This window comes from Peromyscus californicus, unplaced genomic scaffold (genome assembly GCF_007827085.1).
Source record: "Peromyscus californicus insignis strain IS unplaced genomic scaffold, ASM782708v3 Scaffold_16__1_contigs__length_79575227, whole genome shotgun sequence".
NCBI lineage: Eukaryota > Metazoa > Chordata > Mammalia > Rodentia > Cricetidae > Peromyscus > Peromyscus californicus.
This window is the reverse complement of record NW_026294458.1, coordinates 3,357,424-3,384,551: the sequence shown is the minus strand read 5'-3', so window position 1 is coordinate 3,384,551 and position 27,128 is coordinate 3,357,424. Positions and strand designations below refer to the sequence as shown.

The following is a 27,128-nucleotide window of genomic DNA, read 5'->3' as shown; positions in this document are numbered from 1 at the left end:
TCAAATACTGGCAGATGCCATCAAGAATAAGCAGCATTAAGATATAAAAATACTATGTATATGCTAACAAGACAGCAACACAATCAATCGCATTTCCAAAGCAAAGTGGTGTTTATGACCTGGTATCACCTCCCACTGTTCTAAGAACACATTTCTAGAATAGTCACAGAGTGACACTGTTTTGAGATGTACGGAGGTGGGGTGGTTCAGTAGTTTACCAGCACATCTGGGTGTGGCCTTGCATCACTTCCCCTGAAGCCAGCTCATGGTCAGTTCTTTTGATTTAAAAATTTGTATTTCACAGTAGGCCAACACAAAATCCAAAAAACTCCATAAAAGTTTTGTTGGTATCCATTAACCGCCCCCAATACAAAACAAGTCATAAAGAGTACTAGCGAAAATTCCCAGTCAATGCTATCACAGAAGACAGTACAAAGTGCTCAGGTAGAAGGGCGGAAAGCTTGCCCGCAACATAAGACGCTGTAAATATAATCTTCGTATGTACAAAAACTGGTCACAGTTCTAGCTTCTTCAGTTTAAGGAAGCAGTGGTGACATCTGGTCTCCCAGGCCTCAGCTACTAAGTTCCCACTTGCCAGAGTATTGAAAACTAGCCAGGGTGCCTGCCCACTTTGAGCTGACTGTTGACTTGTGTTCATTCTGGACAAGGATGGAGTCTGGGCCATGCTAGATTTCACACATGGACTAGCTGCCTGTGCTGGGTTTCAGCAGTTACCTTACTGGGTGAAGTAACCGTGCTTTGGGTCAGCCTTAGTCTGGAGAGAACCAGGACATGTCAGGGAGAAAGCAGCTTCGGCCGGGACCAGGCAGAGGGTCACAGACTGTGCAAACATGTCTGCCATTGCCCAGATTGTATTACCAGGCTTCTGATCTTGGGCAAAAAGTTGACAACAAAATGAAGGCTTTGGAGTGAGCAGGGAGCTGGAGCAGCCGAATGAAGTGCCTGTGCTGGCCAGAGGAGCTGGGTTTACAAGGTTTGGGGCTGGGAGCCCAGAGGATAGAAGGTGCTCTTGAGCTAAGTACACTCCAGGCAGCAGCTAGGGCTGAGCGCTTTTTCCGGCATGCTGCCTTCCCAGCTTGTGGGCACTCAGCCTTCCCAGGCCTTCCTGCTCTTCTGCCCTGTGTTCGGTACAAAAAGTTCAAACGCAAAGCTTATCGGGGAATGGTTCTGTCCTCTGTCCTCTGCTAACTGGCCACTCCCTGTACAAGCGTGGAGGACTAGTGAGATGCAGATGGGGGGTAGCCCTGTCAGGTCATGAGGTGATCCGTCCCAGGCAGGAAAGGCAGCTCCCAAACTAAGAGAACTCTCCCTTTATCATGGGAAATCTCAGGTGCTGAAGTTTCCCATGCTGGCTCTGGCCTCCGTGTGCATAAGTAACTGTATTTCAAGTACATCCAGGGTATAAAGTGACCCAGCCTGCTGCTCTCTGCCAGGGACCAGCCCCACAGACAAGCTGCTGTGCTGTGCGCGCTGAGGGAGTCACCTCGGTGGCAGACTTCTGTAGGCCTGGGGACAGAATGCTTAGCCACTAGTCACTTGCTTTCTACATAAAGAAACGGGATGTAGCTATTAGCGCAAATAAAGCGCATGGAATGCTTTCTTCCTTGGCTTCTTTAAGATGTTACCAGTGACTGGTTTCAGTTTTGAAGCCATATGCTCTGCATACAAATGTTTTGACTACTTCTAGAAGATTCTTAAGTGGTCACTATGCCTTGCTTGTAAAAGAGACCCTGCTTCTGTGCTTTTAGGGACTTGGGTTTGGTGAAAACGCAGCGGACTATGTGGAAGGCGTGCAGTTATTAACTAGGCAGCTGAGTCATCCGTTGGGTAATTCTTTCTCTAGAACATAAGAAGTTAGGAAAAGAATGCAAACTTCTGGAAACAACAGTGTCCATGAAGGGGCTCATTTGGGGGCACCTTACCCAAGTGAACAGTCAAGAGAGAGGCCTTCAAGTGTTGAACTGGGCCGGCCTGGGCCTGTGAAGTCAAAGTTCAAGCAGTGTTGTCCCGGAAGCCAGGTCTTCCTCACACTCAGCTTTCATAAAACAGTACTCAGGAGTGGAGCGCTCCCTTTACTCCCAGCCATTGTCTTTGATCATGTGGGCAAGTTCAATAATAAACTTTCCTTCTTTGTATTTCTGACTGCTCTCAAAGGCATGCTCCTTGAGGGGGAAGGAGAGAGGAGGGTTCAGACACACTCTGTCTACTCTACTCCTGGTAAACAGTGGAGTTTGTAGCATTACCTCTACTCAGACATGCTCCGAGCTGTGCACTGACCCAGGCCCAGAAGGATCCATGGGTCAATACAGGATTTTGAATGGCTCATTACACTTATGAGCAATGTTAACTCAAATCTGTTTCCAGGCCTGGGGCTGTAGCTCGGTGTGTGCTGTTTGGCATGCCTGTGGCTCTGGCTCCATCCTCAGCACCACACACACACTGTTCACTAGGCATTGATTGTATGTGGGTATTTCAGGAGGCGTGAAGGAGAGTACTGGGAACAGTCAATCACACACAGGTGAGGCTGGGTTGTGTGCGTGTAGGCCAGAGGTTGGTGTGTTTTATTGACCTGTGCCACAGCATGGGTGTGGTCAGAGAGCAGAAGTTTGGAGTCTTCTCCTTCCATCATGGGTTCTGTGGATGAACTCAGGTCATCAGGTCTGTGCAGCAAATGCGTGCACCTGCTGAGCCGTCCTGCTAGCTCTGTATCTGATCTGACTGGTTTTATTTTTATATGTATGGGTGTATCCCTGGATGTCCTTTGCATTGTGCACATGCAGTTCCTGTGGAGGCCAGAAGAGGGCGCTGGATCCCCCTGGAACTTTGTGAGCTGTCTGCCCCACGTGGGTGCTGGGAATTGAACCTGGGCTCTCTAGAAGAGCAGCTACTGTTCTTAGCTGCTGAGCCCTGTGTCCCCAGTCCTCTCTTTGCTTTAGTTTTTTGAGACAAGACCTTTTTATTGAACCTGGGGCTCACTAATCCAGCTAGGCTGGCTCCTGTCTGTCTCTACACTGTGGGGTTATGGACATATGCTGCCCCACTTGCCTTTTACAAGTGAGACACTGATCTGAGCTTGTCCTCACGCCTGCATAGCAAGCGCTTCCGAGCCCAAGAGCAGGCCCGTCGGACCATGAATGCTCCCTTAGCATCTTACAGCATGTGGCTTGCTGAAGGGCTGGAGACACGTCTGGGATGAGTCCCAGCAGGTGCGACAATGTGACCAGCATGCTCACTACAAGGGAGGACAAAAGAGGGACTTGGAGACACAGGCCAACCAGGTGAGGGGCCTCCCAGAGCCTAATGCTTTGTGGGATTGTATCTGGTTCCTTCCAGTTCATGAGGAGTTTGGAAGACTCAAGAATTCAAGGAAAGAGTAAGCCACCATGACCTATGAGAATCCAGAAGTCAAAAGAAGGCACAAGGGCCGGGGGTGGGGGGGTGGGGGGTGGGAGGGTAGGTGGTGGCGCACGCCTTTAATCCCAGCACTCAGGAGGCAGAGGCAGGCGGATCTCTGTGAGTTCGAGGCCAGCCTGGGCTACAGAGTGAGTTCTAGGAAAGGCACAAAGCTACACAGAGAAACCCTGTCTTGAAAAAACAAAAACAAAAACAACAACAACAACAAAAAGGCACAAGGCTGGGAATATGGTTCAGTGGATAAATGCTTCCCACACAAGCATGAGGACTAAATCCCATGTAAAAGAGGTCAGATGTGGGAACTGCCTGAGTCACAGAGCTTGGGAGGCACAGAAACTGGAGACAGGTAGGTGGCAACCCCCACTCCAGGCCTCAGAAAGCAGGGTCTTGGGAGAAGAACCCGGGGACTGCCATGGCCCTGTGCTCCACAGTGGCACATGGTGTGCTCCAAGGAACCGCTGGGAGCTTGCACTATTTGAGACAGGATCTTGTATCCAGGAACTGATCCATGTGCCTCCACCTCCTGAGTGCCTGCCTGCTGCCCGTTTTCTGTTTTTGGTGTGTGTGTGTGTGTGTGTGTGTGTGTGTGTGTGTGTGTGTGTGTGTGCATGTGTGTGCTGTGGCACTCAAGTGGCAAGAGCTGGTTCTCTCTTCCCATCATGTGGACCCAGGGGTCAGACCCAGGCTGTCTATCAGGCTTGGCAGCAGGTGCTTCTACCCACTGAGCCATGGCTCCGTGACCAGTTTATGAAGTTCTGGGGATAGAAGGCCTTGTGCAGACCTTTGAAGCACTGCCACTGAGCTGTCCCCATGAGAACTTGCGGGGTTTGAATGATACTACCACCGCTCTCCAGGTCCAGGTACTTACGTATTTCCACCCGAGTGTAGTCTTGCAGTTCTCACAGTAGATGTCAGCCACTGCATGCAGCCCAGTTAGAAGGACTCTCTCCTCAGCAGGGCCGCAGCCCACATTCACCCTGTCAAGACACAGGGTGACTGTGCTGGAGGTCCCCTTGCCCAGTCCCCTTTCCCCTCCCCCACATCACTACGTGCACCAGAAACAGTTTCCGCATCACCACAGGTGTTTCAACTCTCCTACTCCCACTTTAACAAGAGGGAATTAATTTTTTTTCCTTTATGGTGTTCAGGATCAAACCTAGGGCCTCATACATGCTGCGCAAGCCCTCACTACTGCGCCATAGCCAGCCCACCAAGGGAATCCCAAAGGTCAGGCTTGGAGGCCAAACTCTCGGACACAACAACTGTGCTTTCCCAAACACAGATGCAGGAGGCTCAAGTCTTCCCAGCCGACCAAGGCCCACTGGTGCATCTCCGTTACCCAGTTACCCAGTTACCCTCCCCAGCTCTTAACAAGTGAGCAGGCCGAGACAGAGTCAGGCGCTAACGGCAGCACGTACTCACACGGAGTTGAAGAGGTAGGCTCGCCCCTGACTCCCCTGAAAGGACTGCAAAGAAGAAGAAGGTGTTAGGAGGGACTCGGGCAAGACACGGGAGCTCTGCTTTCGGGGATGTTGGAGGAGCGGGTGCAGACACCCCACAGCTGCGGTTCCCGAAGCCTGTGGGCCATGCATCTGCTGGGACAGGTGCAGAAGCACAAGGCAGACACTGCTTCCCAGTTTCAAAGGACAGATCCGCTCCAGACTTCAGAAAGCGGTCAGAGCATCCTTGTGCTTTGTCTGCACTATCTCCACAGCACACCACAGCTGGACGCTGGGACTACCTCAGCCCCAGTTGGAGGGACTTGGGAGGAATGCTTCAACTTGATCTCAAGATTGGCCTGGCTAACAGTTAAGAGAAGGTCATAGCCAATGGGCTTTAGCTGGCAGGGTCTGCAGGCGCCTGTGACTGCACTCAGGGGCTCCAGGGCAGGCCCCACAGATAAGCATGCTCTTTTCTCACCTCTGTGTGTCTGTGTATCTGAGTGTAAGGATGCGCAACCATGTGCATGAATGAGCCCTTGGAAGTCAGAAGAGGGTATCTGATCCCCTTGATTTGAAGTTGAAAGAAGTTGTGAGGCACCATGTTGGTGCTGAGAACCCAGTTCAGGCCCTCTGCAGAATAGTAAGCACTTTATTACTGCTGAGCCATCTCTCTAAGCCCTTCTTACCTCTCCTAAAGTAGTTCTGGAGCCTCACTATCTTCAGGTATTAGGAGATGAGGGGAAGTTTCTGTACTTTTTCAGTGACATTAAACAAACAAACAAAAAAAGTCATAGCCTGAGCTGAGCATACCTGTCTTTAATTCCAGCCCTCGGGAACAGAGGCAGGATGGCCACCATAGGTTTAAGGCCAACCTGGGCCACATTGTGAGTTCCAGGCCAGTCAGGGCTACATGGCTAGACCCTGTCTCAGAAAAACTGAAAACAAAGTCATATCCTGTGCCTGGTGTGGTGGCCTGTGCCTGTAGTTCGGCTATTTGGGAGGCTGAGCCATAGTATAGTGAAGCCCAGCACAGTGAAGTCCACCTCCAGTAGGGGAGGAGCTTAAGGGATGGTTCTGCTGTTAAGAGCACACACTGCTCTTACAGAGGACCTGAGCTGGGTTCCCAGCACCCACTTTGGGCTGCTCACAACCCTGCAACTCTAGCTCCAGGGGATCCAACACCTCTGACCTCTGAGGACACCTGCACCCAGGTGCACAATACTCCCACAGACACAGATTTAAATCTTGAAAGATGTTAAAAGCCAAGCATGGGGCTGGAGAGATGGTTCACCACTTATTGCTCTTGCAGAGGGCTGGGTTAGAATCCCAGCACCTATGGAGGCTCCCAACCATCTGTAACTCTAGTCCCAAGAGATTCAATGCCGTTTCTGACTCAGCGGACACCAGGCAAAACACTCATCCTTGTAATACCTTTAAAAATAAGCCTGGCAGTGGTGGTGCACACCTTTAATCCCAGCACTCAGAATGTCTACAGAGCTAGTTCTAGGACAGCTAGGGCTACACAAAGAAACCCTGTTTTGATTCCCCCACCAAAAAAATGTTGAGCATGCCTGCATGCTCCTGTAATGCTCAGTGCTGGGGGGAAGGAGACAGAGGGTCCCTGAGGCTTGCTGGATCTGAGAGCTCTAAGCTCGGGGAGAGACCCTGCCTCAAAAAATCAGGTAGCTCATGATGCTGGGCACCACACAAGCACTCTGCTACTGAGCTATGTCCCAGACCACCCAGATATGTTTTGATTTGAAAATACAGATTTCAGCCAGGCAGAGTCACCGGTGAATGTCTTTAATCCCACTTGGGAGAGCAGTAGGTGGATCTGAGTTCGAGGCCAGCCTGGTTGACAGAGTGAGTTCCAGGACAGCCAGAGCTATACAGAGAAAGAAAAAAAAAAAAAAAAACAGAAACAAACAAACAAAAAATGGAAATAAATAAAATACAGATTTCAGGCTTAAAAGGAGTATCCCCTGGAGTGGTTTTCTAGGACTAAGAATATTATTCATTTTCAGTTTAACCGTTTTACACACCCCTCAGCCTTACATTCTTCCTTTGCTTGCAGATTCTACAAGCCCTCCACGGCTTTTCCACAGGGCTTTCCTCAGTGATAGAGAAGTTTATGAAGGGCAGTGAGATGACTCAGGAGACAGTCACTGTCTCACAGGTCATCTGACGTGACAGCAAACATGAGCACGCCTGTGAGCTAACAGCGTAGACGGGCGAGCTGTGCTGGCCCACACCTCTAGTTCCAGCACTCGGGAGACAGGCAGGTGGATCTCTGATTTCGAGGCCAGTCTGGACTGCATAGTGAGACTATTATTTCTTAATGGGAGGCGCTTCTGTGAACCAGAGGGTTTTTTGTTAAGTGACAAATACGGACCCAGAGCCTGGTCAACTCTCGTGGAGGTGGTGCTAGTTTCCAACATTCTGGAACATGGCGTGTGCTCCTCAGTTTCACCAAGTCCTAAGCACAAAGACCACTCAGGAGTTTACCATGGCTGTCACTGTTGTTTGGATCCTGAACGTGCTGTTACTGGCAGTGAGGGAACCATCAGGAGGTCGAGACCAGTGGAAGGACATTAGGTTACTCTAGGTAAACCTAGGAGGCCACGGGGACACTGGTCTCTTCCTCTGCACACGTTCCTACCGTGGCGGGAGGGACACCTGGCCATGCATGGGAATCTCTGAAACCATAGACAAGTTTTTTCTTTATTGAGCTGATTTCCTCAGGTGTCTTGTTATAGGATGCAAAGCTAAGAGTCACCCTCACCGGCTCAGATGAAGGTGTCATACCTCTTGGAAGTCTCTGTACCTTTAAGAATTTTATTTGTGGCATCTTCTAACTTGAAATGTTTATCTGATACGATGGGTAAGTTTCAAATCACTCATTTTCTAGCACACTTCTGTTCTTCATGCAATTTTAAAACAGCTAATGTCAAAACCATTTCTCAAATTACTTTTGTGCCCCTTCCCATGATGGATATGCCTGGCATGCTGCAGAAAAATGGCCATACATGGTACCTGACTCTCAATACTGGCTCAAGTGACAGATCTTGGCAAACAGCAGTTGTCACAAGTCGCCAAAGCCCTGCTGTTCCCAACCAGTTCTACCTGTCATTACCTCATGGCTTTTTTTTCTTTTTGAGGTCTCACTCTGTAGACCAGGCTGGCTTCGAACTCACAGAGATCCTCTTGCCTCTGCCTCCCCAGTGCTGGGATTAAAGGTGTGTACAAGCCTTGTCTCATCGGTTTCGAATCCAGATCACTTGCCTTGGAGATGAGCTCATCATGGTTGGCCAGATGGGCTCTGCAGTGGATACAGCTGTACGTTCTGTGACAGTGCGGCAGGTAAGCTTGGAAAGTCTTGGACTTGGTCATTTTTACCATGTCTGCAGGGCGCTCGTCCCTCAGCTCCGGGCCAGCACTGGAGGAACTATGGCTCTGTCGGACTCTCTGACAGAAGAAACACTGGAAAATACACGCAAGAGCCGTCGCTGGTCTGGAGGGCGTGTGGTAGTGTCCACACACTGGGTCAAGAGAAAAACAGTGTGACCTGCAAACAAATTAGACAGGCTCTGGTTTGTATAACAGCAGCCGCCGCCGCGTGCGGAGGTGTGTTAGGCTCAGGTGATTTGAACAGGGAGCAGGCCCGAACTAAGGCGCTGCCCCGTTCTTCCCACCCTATTTTGTAGTGCTGGGGCCAGGGCTAGGGCCTTGTGCAGGGACAGCACAGGCTGGCCGCTGAGCTGTAGCCTCCACCCAAGACCGTTTTTTCTCAGGCAGGGTCTCATTCTGTAGCCCAGGCTGGTCTTAATCCTCCTGCCTGTCTCCTCTGAGAGCAAAGTCTTTTTTGTTTTGTTTTGTTTTTGTTTTTTTGTTTTTTTCAAGGCAAGGTTTCTCTGTGTAGCTTTGGAGCCTGTCCTGGATCTCCCTCTGTAGCCCAGGCTGGCCTCAAACTCACAGAGATCCTCCTGGCTCTGCCTCCCGAGTGCTGGGATTAAAGGCGTGCGCCACCACCGCCCAGTGAGAGCCAAGTCTTTACATGTACATCTAATGTTGTAAGCACATTATTTCAGAAACAAAGGCAAGCATGTTTGTACCTTTGCACAAGCTGGGTTGTTGGCTACAACATGCCAAGTAATCTGATTTTACTTGATAATACGGTCATTGCCAATTAAAGATTTTTTTATTCCAATCTTGGTGTATGTGCAGTGTATGCATGTGCATATGTTTGTGTATGTAGGTACATGTGCTGAGGATCAATATTTGTTTGATGTTCTCAACCATTCTCCATCTCATTTGAAAAAAAATTATCACTATTTGTGTGCAACTCAGGTTGTCCTGACTGTGTGGCAGGTGCTTTCATTTCCGACCCACCTTGGGGACTCGGGTTTGGCTGGCCCGGCCGCCCTGGGGATCCTTTCTCTGCCTCTCCAGGACAGGCATCTGCTGCCACATGCAGCATTACCTTTGTTTAGGGGTCTGAACCCAGGCCCTCATGCCTGTGCAGCAAGCCTCTCACAGTCCAGCCCCTCCCCAGCGCCTCCCATTCTGACCTTGTGTGTGCTCATGCTTGCACAGCTCGCTCTTTACCCAGAGCCGTCTTCCCGGCTGGCTCTGTGATCTTATCTGCTAATATTAGCTAACAGAGTACACCTTATATTTCCATACTATTTTAAAGCTTTGTAAATGTACAGGTTTCACAATGGCTCAGGAGGACTGAATTACACAATTCAGAGGCAGAGAACTCATAGTCTCTAGGGACCAGATCAGTCTTATAACCGTGAGTGTAGATCTGTCTAGGTGCGAGACTGTCACAGGCTGTGCCAGTCACCACACGTGGGAGCTGGAGGTGTGGTGTCCTTGAGGTGTATACCAAGTGACCAAAGGAGTCAGTGTGCCTGCCACACCTCTGTCTCCAGGGCTCCTTCTTCATGGTCACAAGCGGGTTCCATTTGGTGTGACTGACAAACCCATGGGGTTGATGTTCCTGATGATTTGTTATGTTCACAGGTCATTGTTTAGTACAAATAAAAGTTATCATCCGTTCGCGCCTCCTGCAGAGCTGGCAGACAGCATCTGCTTAGGCACAGTGCTGAGGCAGACTCGGCCCTGGACCGGGAGGAACTAAGGTCCAGTCTGTTGAGCAGAAAGTGGAGAAACCAAGTCATACCTGGACGCATACAGCACAGGAGCCTAGAGCAGACCCAGCTACTCTCCGGTCCAGTCCAGTCATCCATTCCATGTTTAGTTAAAAGTGCTGGGTGAGCCGGGCGGTGGTGGGGCACGCCTTTAATCCCAGCACTTGGGAGGCAGAGCCAGGCGGATCTCTGTGAGTTTGAGGCCAGCCTGGGCTACCAAGTGAGTTCCAGGACAGGCGCAAAGCTACACAGAGAAACCCTGTCTCGAAAAACAAAAAACAAAAAACAAAAAACAAAAAGTGCTGGGTGAGCTACTTCTTATCTTTGACTTTTTTGATTGAAACAAAAATAGACCTAAAATCGAGATTCCAGAACCATCTATTCTTGCCTGATTTGTATTGATCCTCAAATGTGGCCTTGTTCCCTCTCTCCCTCAATCTGTCACCTTGAGGGATAGCCACTAGACCTTGCTATGGGAGTGGTCTGAGGTGCCATCAATGTCCTTTATTTACTATAATGACTTTGTGTCCCAAGTAGCTTCCATCCAGGATCAGCGCCCCTTTCCCAGGTTTCATGAACTTACCCATTTTGATAGCAGTTAGCAGGTGCCCAGCAGACACAAGAGGCTTATTTTACATGTAAATAATTAAGAAAATGGAGAAAAAAAAAAACACTTGATCAAAGACATTGTTTGATTCTGGGACTCATGAAGCATCAGCCAACAAGGTTCATGAGTGACACACCCCAGACCCTAAACTGTCATGACTCAGCAGTGCAACAATCACAAGTGACAGCCCTGACACTGACTGATCCTTTACATGTTACTTGCCAGTTCAGAAAAATAACTTCCTCACACGAGTCACATGTTGTCTTGCTTCTCCATGGTACTAGGGATGGGAGTTGGGGCCTTGCATGCACATGCTAGGCCAGTGAGCTCCACTGAGCTGGCCTGTAACCCCCACCCCCATCCCTGCCTTCTGTAGTTTTAGTGTGTGTGTGCATGTGCACATGTGTGTTTATGTGTGTATGGGTGTGTATGTGGAGTGCAGAGGTCAACCTTGGGTGTCATTCTTCAGGAGTCACCCAACTGTTTTTGTTTTGTCTTAGGAGGTTTGTTTTTATTTTATGTGCATGTATGTTTGTGCTGCCAGAAGAGGGCGTTGGGTCCTTTGGAACTGAAGTTACAGATGGCTGTGATCTGCCAATATTGGTGCTAGGAATCTAGCTCAGGTATACCCCCTCCCATTTTTATTTCAGTATTATGTGTGTTGTATGTGTATGAGTGTGGCATGCACAGATCATGACACACATGAAGATGTCAGAGGACAGCGTCTAGGAGCTGGTTCTCTCTTTCCATCGTGCCCATGTGGGGTCTCCTCTTCTGCCACTCTGCGTATTCTACACGAACTGACATACTCACAGCGTCTCACCACAGCAGTGCCGCAGTTCAACAGTGTGTGATACGTCTCGCTTTCTGTGTCCCAGAGACTGGTGTTTGAATCTTAGATGGTCTTATAATAAAAAACCCAGAGCAGTATGGTTTTTTACAATAGGCATTAGGTTCTTTAATTGCTCTAGGAAGGGGTTTCTTCCATGATGGCAGGAAAGGACTGAATGGAATTTGTCATGGGGGCCTGCATGAGGCCCCTCGGAGTTTCCCAATGGCAAGGCAAAAGATTACCTTGTCTGTCCCCTATTGATCTACATTCCTTAGTCCAATGTTTGCCTTTGCCACACCTTCTGCATAATCCAGAAGGGAGGGGCATTCTGTTGCCATTGTTCCTTGAAAAAACACTGTTTCTAGGAACGCCCTTGTTTACAATCCCTTTTTTGGTGACATTGTTTACCACAATAAAAACACCTGACATTACTATTTTTCTTCAAACTTCTGGAAATCACCTTTCCTATCCAAGCATCATCATAGTCATGAGATCAACATTCATTGTATCTCAATCCATTCCTCCAAGGGTACTGATCTTACTTTTAATGGCCTAATTATCCTTTTCCATTGTGCATTAGCATTTCAAAAGCCAGAGATTCTATTGTTATCTGTCTAGCTTCTGAATTTGGTATCATTCTATTTACTGCTGAAGACAGCCTTTTTAAGAAATCCGTGAAGGTTTCTTTTGGGCCCTGCATAACTTTAGTAAATGACTCAATTTTCTTTCCTACTTCTTCAATTCTGTCCCAAGCATTCAAAGCTGCCATTCAGCATTAAGCCAGGATGTGGTCATCATATAGAGACTGCCTTTCTACATTAGCATAATTGCCTTCTCCAAGAATTTGATCTTGGGATATTTCAATGCCTCTAGCCTTACTTTGTTGTTCAATGGTCTTGGCCTCATCTTTCTACGAGATCCTCCATTGTAACTGTGGACCAGCTTCTAGAACAGCTGTAACCAAATCTTTCCAGTCTTGAGGAATAATTCTATTATGTTGACCACGAGTTTAACATCTGCTTCACAAATGGGGAATGCATACCATATGAGACTATTGCTTCTTTAAATCTCCTCAAATCTAACATTTGCACTGGAGTCTAGTCAGCTTGTACACAGCCTTGAGCATTTGGCAGTTCCTGTAAGGTTACTGGATAGATTAAGGTTGACTGAAAGCCTTTGGCTGTTTCTCTGTAACTGTATAATGTAATGCTGAGATTGGTTCACTGTTGGGTGCCAGATGTTGTTTCAATCTTTTTTTTTTTTTTTTAATTTATTTATTCATTATGTATACAGTGTTCTGCTTGTGTATATCCCCCTTCAGGCCAGAAGAGGGTGCCAGATCTAATTACAGATGGTTGTGAGCCACCATGTGGTTGCTGGGAATTGAACTCAGGACCTCTGGAAGAACAGCCAGTGCTCTTAACCTCTGAGCCATATCTCCAGCCCCAATGTTTCAATCTTAAGATGGTCTTATAATAAAAAACCCAGAGCCAGATATTGGGGTAAAAGCTGAAAGATCAGAGAAGCAGAGTAAGCCACAGCCACCACCCATTACCTCACCAACTCCACAAATCCTCTGACTGAAATCCTGAATCCTCACCCAAAAGGGTCTCAGCTGAACTTCTTCTTTTTTTTTTTTTTTGGTTTTTCGAGACAGGATTTCTCTGTGTAGCTTTGCGCCTTTCCTGGATCTCGCTCTGTAGACCAGACTGGCCTCGAACTCACAAAGATCTGCCTGCCTCTACCTCCCGAGTGCTGGGATTAAAGGCATGCGCCACCACCGCCCGGCTTCAGCTGAACTTTAGTTCCTGTTTCCTCACATCTTATATACCTTTCTCTGCCCAGTCATGTTACTTCCTGGGATTAAAGGTGTGTGTGCTTCCTAGTATTAGGATTAAAGGTGTGTGCCACCATGCCTGGCTCTGTTTCCAGTGTGGTCTTGAACTCATAGATATCCAGATAGATCTCTGCCTCCCGAGTAATAGGATTAAGGGTGTGTGCCACCACTGTCTGGCCTCTATGTCTAATCTAGTGGCTGGCTCTGTCCTCCGATCCCCAGGCAAGTTTATTAGGGTACATGATATATCACAAGAGACTGACTCAGATCTCCAGACTTGCACAGCAAGAGCTTTCAACTGCTGACCAATTTCACCAGCCCTCCTTATTTGAAACAGGGTCCCTCAATGGCCTGGAGCTTGCCAGTCAGACTATGCAAGCTACAGGGATCTGTCAGTCAATCTATCTCTGGTGTTGGGATTACAGCATGTGTTACATGCCCTGTACATTCAAGAGTGTAAGGTGAGGATGCAGCCACAACACCTACAGCCCCCCTCCTCTTACAAATACCAACAAGCACCACTCACCCACTAAATCTTAGTCAGCAGACTCAGAAGCAGTGAGTTTACATCACAGGCACTGGCAGCCACCCATGCAGCCATGCATGCAGTTCCCCATCCTTCCTTGTGCCCTGTCTGGGACTCAGAGCACCTGGCTGCAGGTTCCATCTTCAGAGAGCTCCAAGAAGAGACTTGGGCCTGATTCCTTCTCAGAGCCCTCCTACCCCATGCTGTCGGCCCTTGAGTCCCCACCATTCTGTTTTCTATCTACAGCATTAATGACCTTTCTAGTGAACTCCTTACTTCCAACAATCCAGCTAATGCTCTTTACGATGTGTCCCCTTGAACCCACATCCAAGACCTTTCACTCCCTGGCTTTTTTTTAAAAAACTTTGAGTCTTTCTTATATAGCTCATGTTGGCCTCAAACCTGTTAGGCCTTTTGCCTTGGTCCCGAGCACCAGCAGGGATTTCAGGTGTGCACTAACTATGCCCAGCTTCCAAAAGGGTCTTTTAAAAGATGAAAAGGAACCGTCAAGACGGCTCAGTGAGTACAAAGCTAAAAGGAACTTACGAGGGTGGGCCTAACAGCAGACGTCCGTCTAAACGTGAACACACACCGGGAGGCAATCGAAGCCCCAGGGAGACAGGTGTGGGAGCTGACACGAGGGTCAGCAGAAACCAACCCCGCAGACTCCTTCACCTTTGCTTCCAGCCTCCAGTACTGCAAGAGTTAATCATTTACGCAGACCGATGCAGTGGGTCTTGGGGGCAGAAGGGCATCTAGTTCTCCCAGGCTGCTGTCCGTCCCTTCCACAGCCCCCCATCTAGTCGCCACCTAATTTGGTCTTGGTATTTATCTGTCACGGCAGCCATGTCACCACTGTGTATGGCCCTAAGTAACACCACTGTGCCCTCCCAGTTGTGCTCTGGACACGGTGCCGTGACAACATGCCCGCTGTGTTTCTTTGGGTGACTGTGCTTGAGTGCTCATGACAGCTTGTGGGTATGCAGCAGCCCTCAGGCTGGTCAGAGCATAGTGCCACCATGGTGGCTTGTCTCTGGTACACAACAGTGTGTCGCCTAACAGCAGGCCAGCTCCTGATACTCCTCATCCTGTCTGCAGATATGGCAACATTCTGAGTATCTTCCCATGGGGCAGGTGTAAGACAGCATGTGACTGGGACTTCCACTTGCTTCCCGCTGGCCACTCCCACAGGAGAGTCTCTGTGTAAGATGCAGGTCCTCTTCTGGGACACTGCTCTCCAAGTCTTCCCTTCCAGGATGTGTCCTTCATCTCCATTTGTTGTTATAACATTTGAGGCAGCTGGACAACCTGGCAGAGACTGGGTGCCCACTGCAGCCTGTGCCTTAGAGATGGTGGAGGTGGGAAGTGGCTGGTCACAGGAAGCATTACTGTCCTCAGTGGTCTCTGGTTAACAGTTATTCTTATCCCGTGTCTTCATTTTCTTCATCTTGGCCTTAAAGCTGTTGATTTCTTCTTCCACCTCTTTTTCTATTAGTTGTTTGTGGTGATATTTTGTTTGTGCTCTAACAAATAAAGCTCGCCTGAAGATCAGAGGGCAAAGCCAGCCACTAGTTAGCCATAGAGGCCAGGCAGTGGTGGCACACGCCTTTAGTCCCAGCACTAGGTAGGTGGAGACAGGAAGTGACATGGCTGGGCGGAGAGAGGACTATAAGGTGGGAGGAGACAGGGGCGCAGTCCTTTCGGCTGAGGAGTTGGTGAGGTGAGAGGTGGCTGTGGCTCGTTCCTTTGTGTCTCTGATCTTTCTGCATTTACCCTGATCCCTGGCTTCGGGTTTTATTAAGACAATTAGGATCATGCTACAGTTGCTGATGCTTTGCCCATGTACCTGGTCCATGACGGGTTGTGGGAACTGAAGCAGACTACAAACAACCGTAAGGTGGACAGTGCATTGCCTCCTGGCAGAGAGATGCTTGGGGGCAAGTTGTGGCTTGCCCTGCCTGGTTAGCCAGAGCAAAGACCACAGCCTGTAACTATAGACAACTGCGGGAGTTGCTACTGTGTTACCGTGGAAGAAACAACTTAAAGGAAGTACTTTGTTTCAACTCACAGTTTCTGAGGGATTTCAGTTCTCTGTGACAGGGAACGGCATGATGGCAAAGCAACTGCTGTCTCTGTTAGTGGGAGACTGTGGACAAGAAGCAGAGAAAGCAAGCCAAAAAGGAGAAGAGACATCACCTTCAAAGGCCTACCCTAGTTACTCACTTCCTCCAGGCAGACCCACAACCTTCCAAAGAGCACTGTCAGCAGGTGATCAGGTGAACCTGTGGGGGACTGTTAGATGCAAACCAACGTCCAAATGTGATTGTTGCTTTAAAATTAAACCTAGTGGTTCTGGAGCAGCTGGAGGTCTGAGCAGGTCCTCTCATGGTCTCCTGTTTCTGTCAGGTACATTATGGACATTTGCTCAGTATAATGCTGAACGCTGCATCTCATCCATGCAAACAAGCTGTGAGCTCCAGAAAACCGAGTTACATAGCAGATAAATGTGTGTGTGTGTGTCATATGAACATATGTGTATATGTGTGTACATTCAGTAATGAGTTTCAAGTTCTCCAAAAGAAAAATCTAGCTAGACTGAAAACAAAATCTATCAACATATTGTTAGGCAGATGGCTCAGTCAGGAAAGGCCTTTGCCCTTTCCTCTGAGGCACGAGGGCTTGGGTTCAGACCTCTAGCACCCATGCACACGCCCAGGCATGATGGCACAGTTCAGTGACAGACTCTATTTCAAAACAATGACTATAAAGCCAGGTACAGTGGTGCACGCCTTTAATCCCAGTGCTCGGGAGGCAGAGGCAGGCAGAGCTCTGTGAGTTCGAGGCCAGTCTGGGCTACAGAGTGAGTTCCAGAATAGCCAGGACTACACAGAAAAACCCTGTCTTGAAAAAAAAAAAGTCAACTTCCAACCTCAAACTATGACCTGTCACATTTGGACCTACCCTCCTCTCTTGGAGAAGTACTAAAAATGCTAACCAAATAAAATTGTTCTTAAAAAGTTTTTTTGGTTTGTTTTTTTTGGGGGGAGGGAGGGTTGTTAGTCTAGTCTTGAATGGCTGAGCCATCTCTCTAGTTTTTTTTTTTTTTTCTGTTTTTTTGTTTGTTTCTTTCTTTTGTTTTGTTTTTCGAGACAGGGTTTCTCTGTGTAGTTTTGGTGCCTGTCCTGGATCTCGCTCTGTAGACCAGGCTGGCCTCAAACTCACAGAGATCCACCTGGCTCTGCCTCCCGAGTGCTGGGATTAAAGGCGTGCATCGCCACTGCCTGGCTTTTTTTTTTAAATAAGAGATAATGGTCTTTCTGTTTAGTTCAAGTTGGCTTTCAACACACTGTCTGTCTGTTCTCTTCTCTCAGCCATACAAGTATCTGGGATTTGTGGTGTACCACCACATCCAACTTGGGCCATTTCCTTAAAGCAACAATGTGATGATAAAACCACGATGAATGGCTAGACACCATTGTGCACAGCTGAACCCAGAAGTCTTGCCTGAGGATGGTGGTTGTTCTTGCCCTGAAAGCATTTCACAGAGCCTAGCACCATGGGAATCTCTCTGCAAGTTGAAGGCTGACTGCAGGTGTCCTAGCCCCAGAGGCAGTCATCACAGCACGGCCCTCTTGTCAATTCACAGCCCCCAATTCCACCAGTCAGAAGGTCTCCCAATAGATGTTTTTTGCTACAAGGCCCTAAGGCATCTGGCAGAGGCAGGTGAAAGCATGTATCTAGTTTGGAGAAAGTATATGTAGTTCAGTCCTGAGAAATCCCCACAGGAAGAACAATATAACAATTTCCCAGATGGCTCAGTGGGAAAGGGTATTTGCCACCATGGTGACCTGTGATGGATCACCAGGATCCTCATGGTGGTAGGAGGGAACCAATTCTCGAAAGCAGCCTCTGACCTCCACTTGTGCACTGTGGCAAACCCCAATTCCCAAGCAACCAAATAATAAATGTAATCTTAAAAATTAGAAAAGAGTACAGTAAAAACAAACAAACAACAAACAAAACAAACCAAGAGAACCAGGTGTGCCGGGATGGCTCAGTGTGGTAGAACACCTGTCTAGTCTCCCAAGGCTCTCAGGAAAACAAAGCCTTAGTACCAGGGCCAGGTGGAGACAAGCAGAGACTCCATGGACATGGACCGGTAAGGACTTCCTGCCTGTTTACAGAGACATATGATTGACAAGTGAGGGAGAATGACCTTGCAGATTCAGGAATTAATATAAATGGAACTAGAAATAAACACCATTAATACAAGGGAATTAACAGGACTAAGATGAAGGGAGAGAGGAAGAGAGAATCCGAACTGAAGATGAGTCAGAGACATTAATGATGAAAGAGTTTCCAGAACTGAAGAGACACTAGACTTAAGAAGTGTCTGGGCTAAATACAGAGCAGGAAAAACAAAAATAAAATCATGACTAGACGTAGACCAAGAAAACTGAAGAACACCAAAGGAAGCAGAAAAAGGCCATAAACGTGCCTAGAAATGAGGGGGGGGGGCAAGATTAACTAATGATCAGAACTGTTTCCACACTAAACAGTGAAACCCAGACAAGAACTCAAGGTGTCAATAAGACTTTGGAGACAGCTGGGTGTGGGTGACGCACACCTTTAATCCCAGAGCTCATGAGGCAGACGTAGGCGCAGGCAGATCTTTGAGTTCAAGGCCAGCCTGGTCTATAGAGTGAGTTCCAGGACATTCAGGGCTACACAGAGAAACCCTGTCTCAAAAACAAAAACAAAAGACAAACCACAAAAAACAAGACAACAAAGGTTTTACATTAGCCATTATCCTAAGCTTTCTATGCAGTAGTCTCTCAGAGCTTCAGATGGGCTCAAACCCCAGCATCACCCACAACAGAACCAACTCATTTTTATAAAGAATCAGCCATAGGCTCACGTCTGTAGTTCCAGCATTTCAAGGGCTGAAGCAGGAAGATTCTGAGTTCTGGGTCAGCCTGGGCTACCCAGCAAAACTTTGTCCTCCTTACCAGCCTCTAACAAAAACAAAAGAATTGGCAAAGTGGCACAGTCAGACAACTTAAAGGTTTCATTGTATTAAAATATTACTAAAGGAAAGCAACTCTTCATACAGTCGAAACTTCACACTCAAAACTACAAGTAGAAAAGAAGATGTCTTATGTGGACAGTCAGAATGCGTAGAGTCCTAAAAAGATCCAGCTGCAACATATGACAGCAATAAGTCAAACTGAAGTGAAAAATGTCCAAAGTCCTCGAGTTTTTCCACGAAGACAGTATTGTTTAGTTACAGATGTATTTTCTGAGAAATGTGAGGTTGGAGGAGAATTTCATTGTTGTGCAAACATTACTAGATGTCCTTGTGCACATTAGTCTTAGGGGAGTCATCATATACGAAGCCCAGTAGTAGTCAAAATGTCATTATAAACCAGGTTTTGAATCTGAGGAAGTAATGGTAACTCTGGTGGTACCTGAGGAAACTTCTATAAGAATCCACTAAGAGAGACTGAGGAATGATAAAACATTGTCTGTTTAAAAGCACTCAAAGGAGGAGAGAAAAGAAACAAAAAAAGGAATAGAGATTGCTGTGGGATGGTCTGTATGGCAAATGTGTTGTTGACTAGTCAATAAATAAAACACTGATTGGCCATTGGCTAGGCAGGAAGTGTAGGCGGGACAAGGAGGAGAATAAAGCTGGGAAGTGGAAGGCTGAGTCAGAGAGACACTGCCAGCCGCCACGATGAGAAACAGCATGTGAAGATGCCGGTAAGCCACGAGCCATGTGGCAAGGTATAGATTAATGGAGATGGATTAATTTAAGCTGTAAGAAGAGTTAGCAAGAAGCCTGCCATGGCCATACAGTTTATAACCAATATAAGTCTCTGTGTTTACTTGGTTGGGTCTGAGGGGCTGTGGGACTGGCAGGTGAGAGAGATTTGTCCTGACTGTGGGCCAGGCAGGAAAACTCAAGCTACAAGAGATCACAAAGGAAGATTTAAAACAAAATTATTCAATGTTTACATTAATCCTAAATGCACTAAAAGTTCAAGGTTTCAGATTACATCAGAAAACAAAATCCACAGACTGTTCACAAGAGACACACGTCCAATAAGGACAAAGAAGAGCGGAGACACCAAGGCCAGAGCCTTGCTAACAGTGCATCTGTACTGTGTGACTAACTGAAAGAAAATTAAAACTGAAAGTTATTTAAGAAGACACACTATACTGTGCTGGGGGATGTTCTGTGAATATGTCGCTTGGATTGGTTGATAAATAAAAAGCTGACTGGCCAGTAGCCAGGCAGAAGTATAGGCAGGATAAACAGACAAGAAGAATTCTGGGAAGTGGAAGAGCTGAGTCAGGAGACACCAGCGAGCTGCCCAAGGAGCGACATGTAATGGGACGCAGGTAAAGCCACAGAACATGTGGCGACACATAGATTAATAGTCATGGGCTAATTTAAGATATAGAGTTAGCTAGCAAAAGGCTTGAGCCATGGCCATGCAGTTATAATTAATATAAGCTTCTGAGTGATTATTTTATAAGCGGCTGCAGGGTCCGTGGGTCTGGGCAGGACTGGAGAAAACTTCAGCTGTAAGTTTAATAATAAAAGATGGCAGGGCTGGAGAGATGGGGCAGCAGTTAAAGAATATGTACTACTTTTTCAGAGGACCTGGGTTCAATTCTCAGTATCTACATGTGGTGGCTCAAAACTACCTGCATCTACAGCTGCAAGGGGAACTGAGTCCTCCAGCTTCTGTGGGCTCCTGCGTTCATGTGCATATACACACTGACAGACAGATGGACAAGGTGGCCCATGAGATTCATTGAGGAAAACTTAGCTTCTGCAGTGTTGGTGGTGATGGGGCATGGCATGGACCTTCTCTCCCTGACTCATACTTCCCCAGGTTGAGGACCACAGTCCTCCAAAACATCAATGCACAAGCCAGGGCTTTCACCAGACTCATGCCTTTGCAGAGTCCAGGAAGTAGTCTCACCTATATAGATTCAAGGTGTCATTAGCTTACTGTTTAGTTTGGGTCCATGTTATGAATTAAACATTTCGAGTACAGGGCTGCAGAGACAGTACAGTGATTAAGAACATTTGCTGCTCCTGCAGAGGACCTGGGTTCAGTTTCCAGCACCCACATCAGGCAACTCATAACTGCCTGTAACTCCAGTTCCAGGGCATCTGATGCCCTCCTCTGGTGTCTGTGGGCACTGCACATAAATAGTGTACATAAAGACAGGCATACACACATATAAGTAAAAAGTTAAAAAAGTATTTTCCAACCAAACAAGCATGCACTCACAACTTTAAGAGTCTGCAAATTCTTGAGCGGCTGAATCACACTAGCACCCTGAGAAGGGAGGAACTTGGGTCTAGCGAGCGCTGTGCACATGGCCCCGCAGGCAGTCATGAACACGGTGAAGCTCTCTCACCTCAGCAAGCGTTCCGCTGGTTCCCCACTCCACACTGCACTTTCGCCTTATCTGGAGACTGATGGTTAGTTCTTATCGTTAACTTAATTCAGTAAGGACATCTGGGATCGGCAAGTGAATTGTTGCCCAGATCAGACAGGCCTATGGCCATGTCTGTGAGAGATTGTCTTGACTGATGACTGAAGTGTGAGGGCCCAGCCCACTGTGGGCAGCACTGTCCCTAGGCAGGTAGGTCTGGGCTGTATAGGAGAGCTAGTTGAGACCTGGAAAGATGCCTCAGTAGTTAAGATCACCACTGCTCTTGCAGAGGACCTGGTCTCATGGCAGCTCACAACTGTCTGTAACTTCAGTTCCAGGGCATCTGACACCCTCTTCTGGCCTCCACAGAACTACACACAGGTGCATAGACAAATACGCAGGCAGAACACCCTTACACATAAAACAGAAATAAATAAGTAAAAGCTAGGTAGAGAGCGAGAAAGCTGGTAAGCAGCATTCTCCATAGTTCCTGCCTCAGCTTCCCTCAATGATGGAGTATGACCTAAGTGTAAGGTGAAATACAACCTCTCTGTCCCAAGTTGCTTTTGGTCATAGTGTTTATCACAGCAACAGAAAACAGACTATGGCAGAAGCCTTCACCATGTGGCCCTGATCTCAAAGTGTCTTTACCTGAAGCGGTTGTGAAAGCTTAATGATGCACAAGCCTCAAGTGGACTGAGACTCCCACAGAGAAGCAGCCTTGACTGACGACACCTGTGGACACTTCTGGTCAGGAGACCCTCCCACACCAAACCCGCTGGTGTCTACCACTTCCAGACTGCAGGAGACTGACCTCAGATGGACTCTTCCACCCCCAAAGTTCCCCTTTTCCATCCTGTAAAACCCCAAGACGCCCACACCACATCTGCACAGTCTCCACTTCCACAGCGAGACGGCAGCCCTTCAGTAGTTCTGATTAAAGGAACAGTTCTGCTTCTGCAGGTGCCCGTCTGTCTTTGATTTCCACACCGCTTCCATCAATCCCGGTCTAACGGTCTGCCTATGTGTCTTAGTCCCCAGGGCAGCTCCTCCTGGGCTCGGTCTGTTCACTGGATTGCCTTTTACCCCTTCAGGGGCAGCTGCCTCATACAAACTTCAGGTCATCTCAGTGGCTCTAATCTTGGACCAGCCACGGCCTGACAGCAGCCATCCCTGACATGAGGTTTGTGTGTCCACTTAGGCTTTAAATCAGATGCTACACAGTGGGAAAACACTGCAAGATCTAACAAGCAATTAGGAGCCCCTGTGAAGGAACTGGAAAGCAAATGCTAGTCAGTCTGCCAGGTGAGTCGTGACCACCACAGGAAGGACGCTGAGTCCTGAGTGTGGTGGGCATCCACCTCCACAACAGACACTGGTTTTTGTTGTTTTGTTTTGTTTTTTTCTCCTTTTTTTCCTTCTCCTTAGCAAACCAGTATGCTGGGTTCCAGAAGTTTCTCACCTAAAATAAGCACATACAATTATTTTAAGAGTCTGTGGATCAGGCTCATGTCCATATGGCGCACTTACCACACTGTGGAAGACAAAGACCCTGAGGAACAAACTGAAGCCCGGCAGCTCTTGGTGCCCAATGGTATGAAGTGTGGAACCATGATACCCCTCTAGCCAGCCACTTAACTCCCCACTTCCTCTCTGTCAGGGTCTCACTATTGAGTTGTGGCTGGCCTGGTACTTGCTATGTAGACAAGGCTGGCCTAGAACCCACAGAGCTCTACCTGCCTCCACCTTCCAAAGGCTAGGAGTAATGGTGTGCACCACCACCTGCCCCATGCCTTTGACTGCACACAGCATTGCTTTAACAGGCTCGATGCCGCCACTAACAAGCAGGTGGGCTTGGGCCATTGTGTAACTTCATTTGCTACTCGGAAGACTGAGGTAGGAAGACCAACTGAGCCAAGAATTTGAAGCTAGCATGGCTAACATATTGAGGCCTTTGGGGGGGGGGGGGCGATGGGGGGGAGACGTTTCATCTAGAACATTCCTGGGTGTATGTCCCTGCACTGGAATGGTCTATCAAAGGAGTTTACATTTGCAAAGCAATTGGATAAAAGCAGTCACAATGTTCCCTTGTAATAACAAAACATTAGAAAACACCTCAAGTTTGAGCGTCTGTGATGCCCTCATGTATGAGAGACACTGCCAGGGTGGGGCTTGACGCTGCAGTGAGGGAGGGCCTGACTTTCCTGTATCTGTGTGTGTGTGTGTGTGTGTGTGTGTGTGTACCACAGGTGTGGTCAGAGGACAACTCTGAGGTGGTTCTCCATCCACTGTGTGGGTCGAGGGACCAAACTCAGGTTGTCAGGGTTGACAGCAGGTGTCTGCTGCTCAGTCATCTTGCTGGCCCTGCACCTGTATATTTTGATGCTAAGCATACAAATGGACTATTCAGATGCACAGGACCTACATTCACAGGCTTGGAAAGATCTGGAAGGACTCAAATAGTCACAGTGTCACTAGAGCTGGCCTCTGGTGGTCTCTACTTGTTTCCTCATATCCTGTTTCCCCACTTGAATCATGGGATGAGAAGCTTTCTCCCACATTTCAGGCACAGCAGCCTGCACAGCAGCCCCAAGACAAAATGCCCTGTGCCTGCTGAGGATTGCCACCTCTTACTCCCTCCACACCAATGTTCTAGATACCTCTTCCCTCAGTCCCTCACCTTCCACCTCCTTCTGCCTAAGCACAACAGTGACTACTGATGATGTGTGTGCAATCAGCTCTTCTTGTCTAAGAGGCCACAGCACATCATTTCTGCCTCCTGCTGCCAATAGCAAGGCTCTGCACAGTTCTGGCCTCAGAGACAAGCCAGCAGAAAGCTGCCTGGTTTCCCTGAATGGCATGATGGCTGTGAAGACAGCTAGAGAGGAAACACAGCTGGGAATTGCACAGTTTTCCTTGTAATTTTGTGTGTGTGTGTGTGCATGTGTGCACACGTGCAAGTCGGGGGTGTCAGACCCCCTGGGGCTGGAGTTATAGTTGGTTGTGAGCTGCCTCATGTGGGTGCTAGGAATCAAACTCGGGTCCTCTGCAAGAGCAGTGTGCACTCCTAACCACTGAGCCATTTCTCCAGCCCTTTGTTTTGTTGTGTTTAGACAGTGTTTCATGTAGCTCAGGTTGGCCTAAAACTCCGTATGTAGCCAAGGATGACCTTGAATTTCTCATCCTCCTGCTACCATGCCTAGCTAAGCTAGTTTTTGTTTTTGTTTTTAAAGACAGTCTTGCTATGTAGCCTTACTTGGCCAGGAACTCACTTAAGTAGACCAGGCTGGCCTAGAACTCACAGAGATCCCTGCCTCTCTGCCTCCTGAGTGCTAGGATGGAAGGCGTGCGCCACTGTGTTTAAGCCTGGCTAAACAACTTTATTTACTTACATGTTATACACAACATAATCAAATATTCAAGGATTTCCACTCCACGTATGCCTGCTGATGTGTGCAGGACCCAGACACTGACTTGTAACAGGAGGTTAAATCCTGGGGACAAAACTGATCTTACATCGGATTCTATCTCACACCGCCTTCCCCAGAATCCTTAGCTCTCCACCAACTCAGGATTTTCTCTCACCTGCACCTAAGTCCTTTGCTAAATCCCATCCCACTTGCCTAGTATGTGTAAGACTGCGTTTCGTGTACTGCGAACAAGCTGCTTCTTTATATTTTAAATTTCCAGTGCATTTATCAGCGCTGCAGGCTACCCATCGGTGCCTCCTGACAGGGGTGCTTGAAGACAGACGTCAGAACAACACTGATGCTGACAGACGTTCACCAACGCTGGTTCTTTACATGCAAAGATAACCTGAGATGTAAAGAACAGACCCTTCTCAGTTATTTGACCAAATGTGCCACAGTGATGGAGGTGAACGGGTTTGGGTTTGGTGGGACTGCCAGAGCTGAGCCAGGAACTTTTTTTTTTTTTTTGCTTTGTTTTGGAGACAGGGTTTCTCTGTGAAGCCCTGGCTGTCCTGGAACTCGCTTGGTAGACCAAGCTGGCCTCGAACTCACAGAGATCCACCTGCCTCTGCCTCCTGAGAGCTGGGATTAAAGGCGTGTGCCACTGCCGCCTGACAGCTGGAAACTTTTGTGTGTTTAGCAGGATGGAACCGAGGGCCTCACGCATGCTCAGCACATGTTCTACCATTGAGCCACACCCAGAGCTCTTCTGTGACATTTATGTAATTCTAAAAGTATTCTAAAATAAGTTTATTTACAAAATTGGAGCTGTGGGTAGAGTGATAAAGGGCACCTGCCTAGAATGCATGAGGCCCTGAACCAAGAAGACATAGACTGTTATTCAGATTGGTCACTAACATGGTTTAGTTGTGTGTGTGTGTGTGTGTGTGTGTGTGTGTGTGTGTGTGTGTGTGTTTCATCTGGGCCAGCCCTTTGGACTACACATGTCTGTAGTAAGGCAGGAATTTGCTCTAATCCCTAAGAAAACATGGTAACCACATACGGTACTGGCCAGGAACACAAAGCCCTAGAGATCCTGGTAGCAGCAATCTTCAAACATGCACCCCTGTCTTTAAGAGTCCGTAAACAACGGCTGGAGAAACTCTCGGTATTTTAGAACACTTGCTGCTCTTGCATACCACCCTGGTAGGATTCCCAGCACCCACATGGTGGCTCACAACCATCTGTGACTTCAGCTCTAGGGGATCTGAAATCCTCTTCTGGCTTCTGTAGGCACCAGGTACACACAAGGTGAGCATGCATACATGCAGGCTAAACATTCATAAATGTATACATGCATATGTATGTACTTATATCCTGCTATGCCCAGGCACCCACACACCCACAGGACCAGCTTGTGGCCACAGGAGAACAGCTCCTGGTGAGGGGGAGGCAGGTACTCAGCAAACATTTGTTAACACATCTACTAGAAGACAGCGGAGGTGATGGGTGAGGGTGGGTTGCTCAGAAGGTCCTGGAAAGAAAGGTTCCTTAGAGGAGGTAAGCCTGGCCTTAGGACCTGTATAGTTTAGCAGAGCAGGGGGCAGGTGTGTACAATTCTTGGTCAAGACACATCAGATTAAGATAAATACGTTTTGGATACTCAGAAGAGGGCAACTGGATCAGAAAGAGCTTTGGGATGGAAAACGGTATTCTAAACGTCTATTTATCGAAAACAGAATTCTGCCAGCTTTCCATCCTGGAGCTCGGCACATGATTTGGACGTCGAAGATGAGCATTCATGCAGGTATTGAGGAGAGGATATCTTATTTAGTTGCTACTGTTGGCAATTTGCATTCATAGAGCCTAGAGCCACAAGTGGTAAACAATGAGGACAATTCCTTTTAGTTATTGTACAGGCAACTTGAAAATGCCACCCTTTATTTAACATTCCTTTATTGGAAGTATCTTCTGTATTCATTTCCTTTCCCATTTTTTTTAAGGTAGGGAGAAAACAATAGGGAGAATGGGGGCGGGGAGTAAAAAAAAATCAAAACATTGAGGTTTTGTGTTGTCTTTCAAAGTATGAACTAAATACCAACATGCCGGAAAGACAGAACAAAGTCAACTCGTCCTCCGCGCTCCCGCCCCGCCCGCCGGCGCCCAACAGGTGCTTGCCCGCCCTCCCGGAGCCGCCGATCCTCAGGTCGCCGCAGAGCACCCGCCTGGGGCCCGCCCGTACTCACGGCCGCTCGGCGGTCCGCGGCCCGGTCCGCAGCGCCCATCCGGCCCAGGCTCGGTCGGCGCGGGCTCGGCTTTCAGGCGGTCCCGGTGTGGCCCGGGACGCGGTCTGGCCGTTGGCGCCCTGGCCCGGCGCGAGGCATCCTCCCGCCGCCGCCCCGCGGGCCGCCTGCCCTTTGTTTTGGAG

At 48.1% G+C, this 27,128-nt stretch overlaps 1 protein-coding gene across 1 annotated transcript; it reads right to left on the bottom strand.

Moving 5' to 3' along the window:
* Positions 1-87: 87 nt before the first annotated feature.
* On the bottom strand, positions 88-27,128 carry Ypel1 (yippee like 1). The gene is made up of 5 exons (XM_052740002.1): positions 26,947-27,128; positions 8,160-8,442; positions 4,858-4,901; positions 4,304-4,412; positions 88-2,183 (listed from the first exon to the last, which is right to left on the bottom strand). Exons 2-5 carry the CDS (start codon positions 8,274-8,276, stop codon positions 2,094-2,096), a joined length of 360 nt encoding a protein of 119 aa, XP_052595962.1. The 5' UTR covers positions 8,277-8,442; positions 26,947-27,128; the 3' UTR covers positions 88-2,093.

What these genes read in the sequence shown, in the direction of transcription:
- Ypel1 (XM_052740002.1), bottom strand. Translation starts at nt 8,276, where the DNA reads ATGGTAAAAATGACCAAGTCCAAGACTTTCCAAGCTTACCTGCCGCAC. An exon ending in ATGATGAGCTCATCTCCAAG is followed by an intron (nt 4,902 to 8,159) that starts GCAAGTGATCTG and finishes TCTTCTTTGCAG; the next exon opens with TCCTTTCAGGGGAGTCAGGG. An exon ending in GCCTACCTCTTCAACTCCGT is followed by an intron (nt 4,413 to 4,857) that starts GTGAGTACGTGC and finishes GTGTCTTGACAG; the next exon opens with GGTGAATGTGGGCTGCGGCC.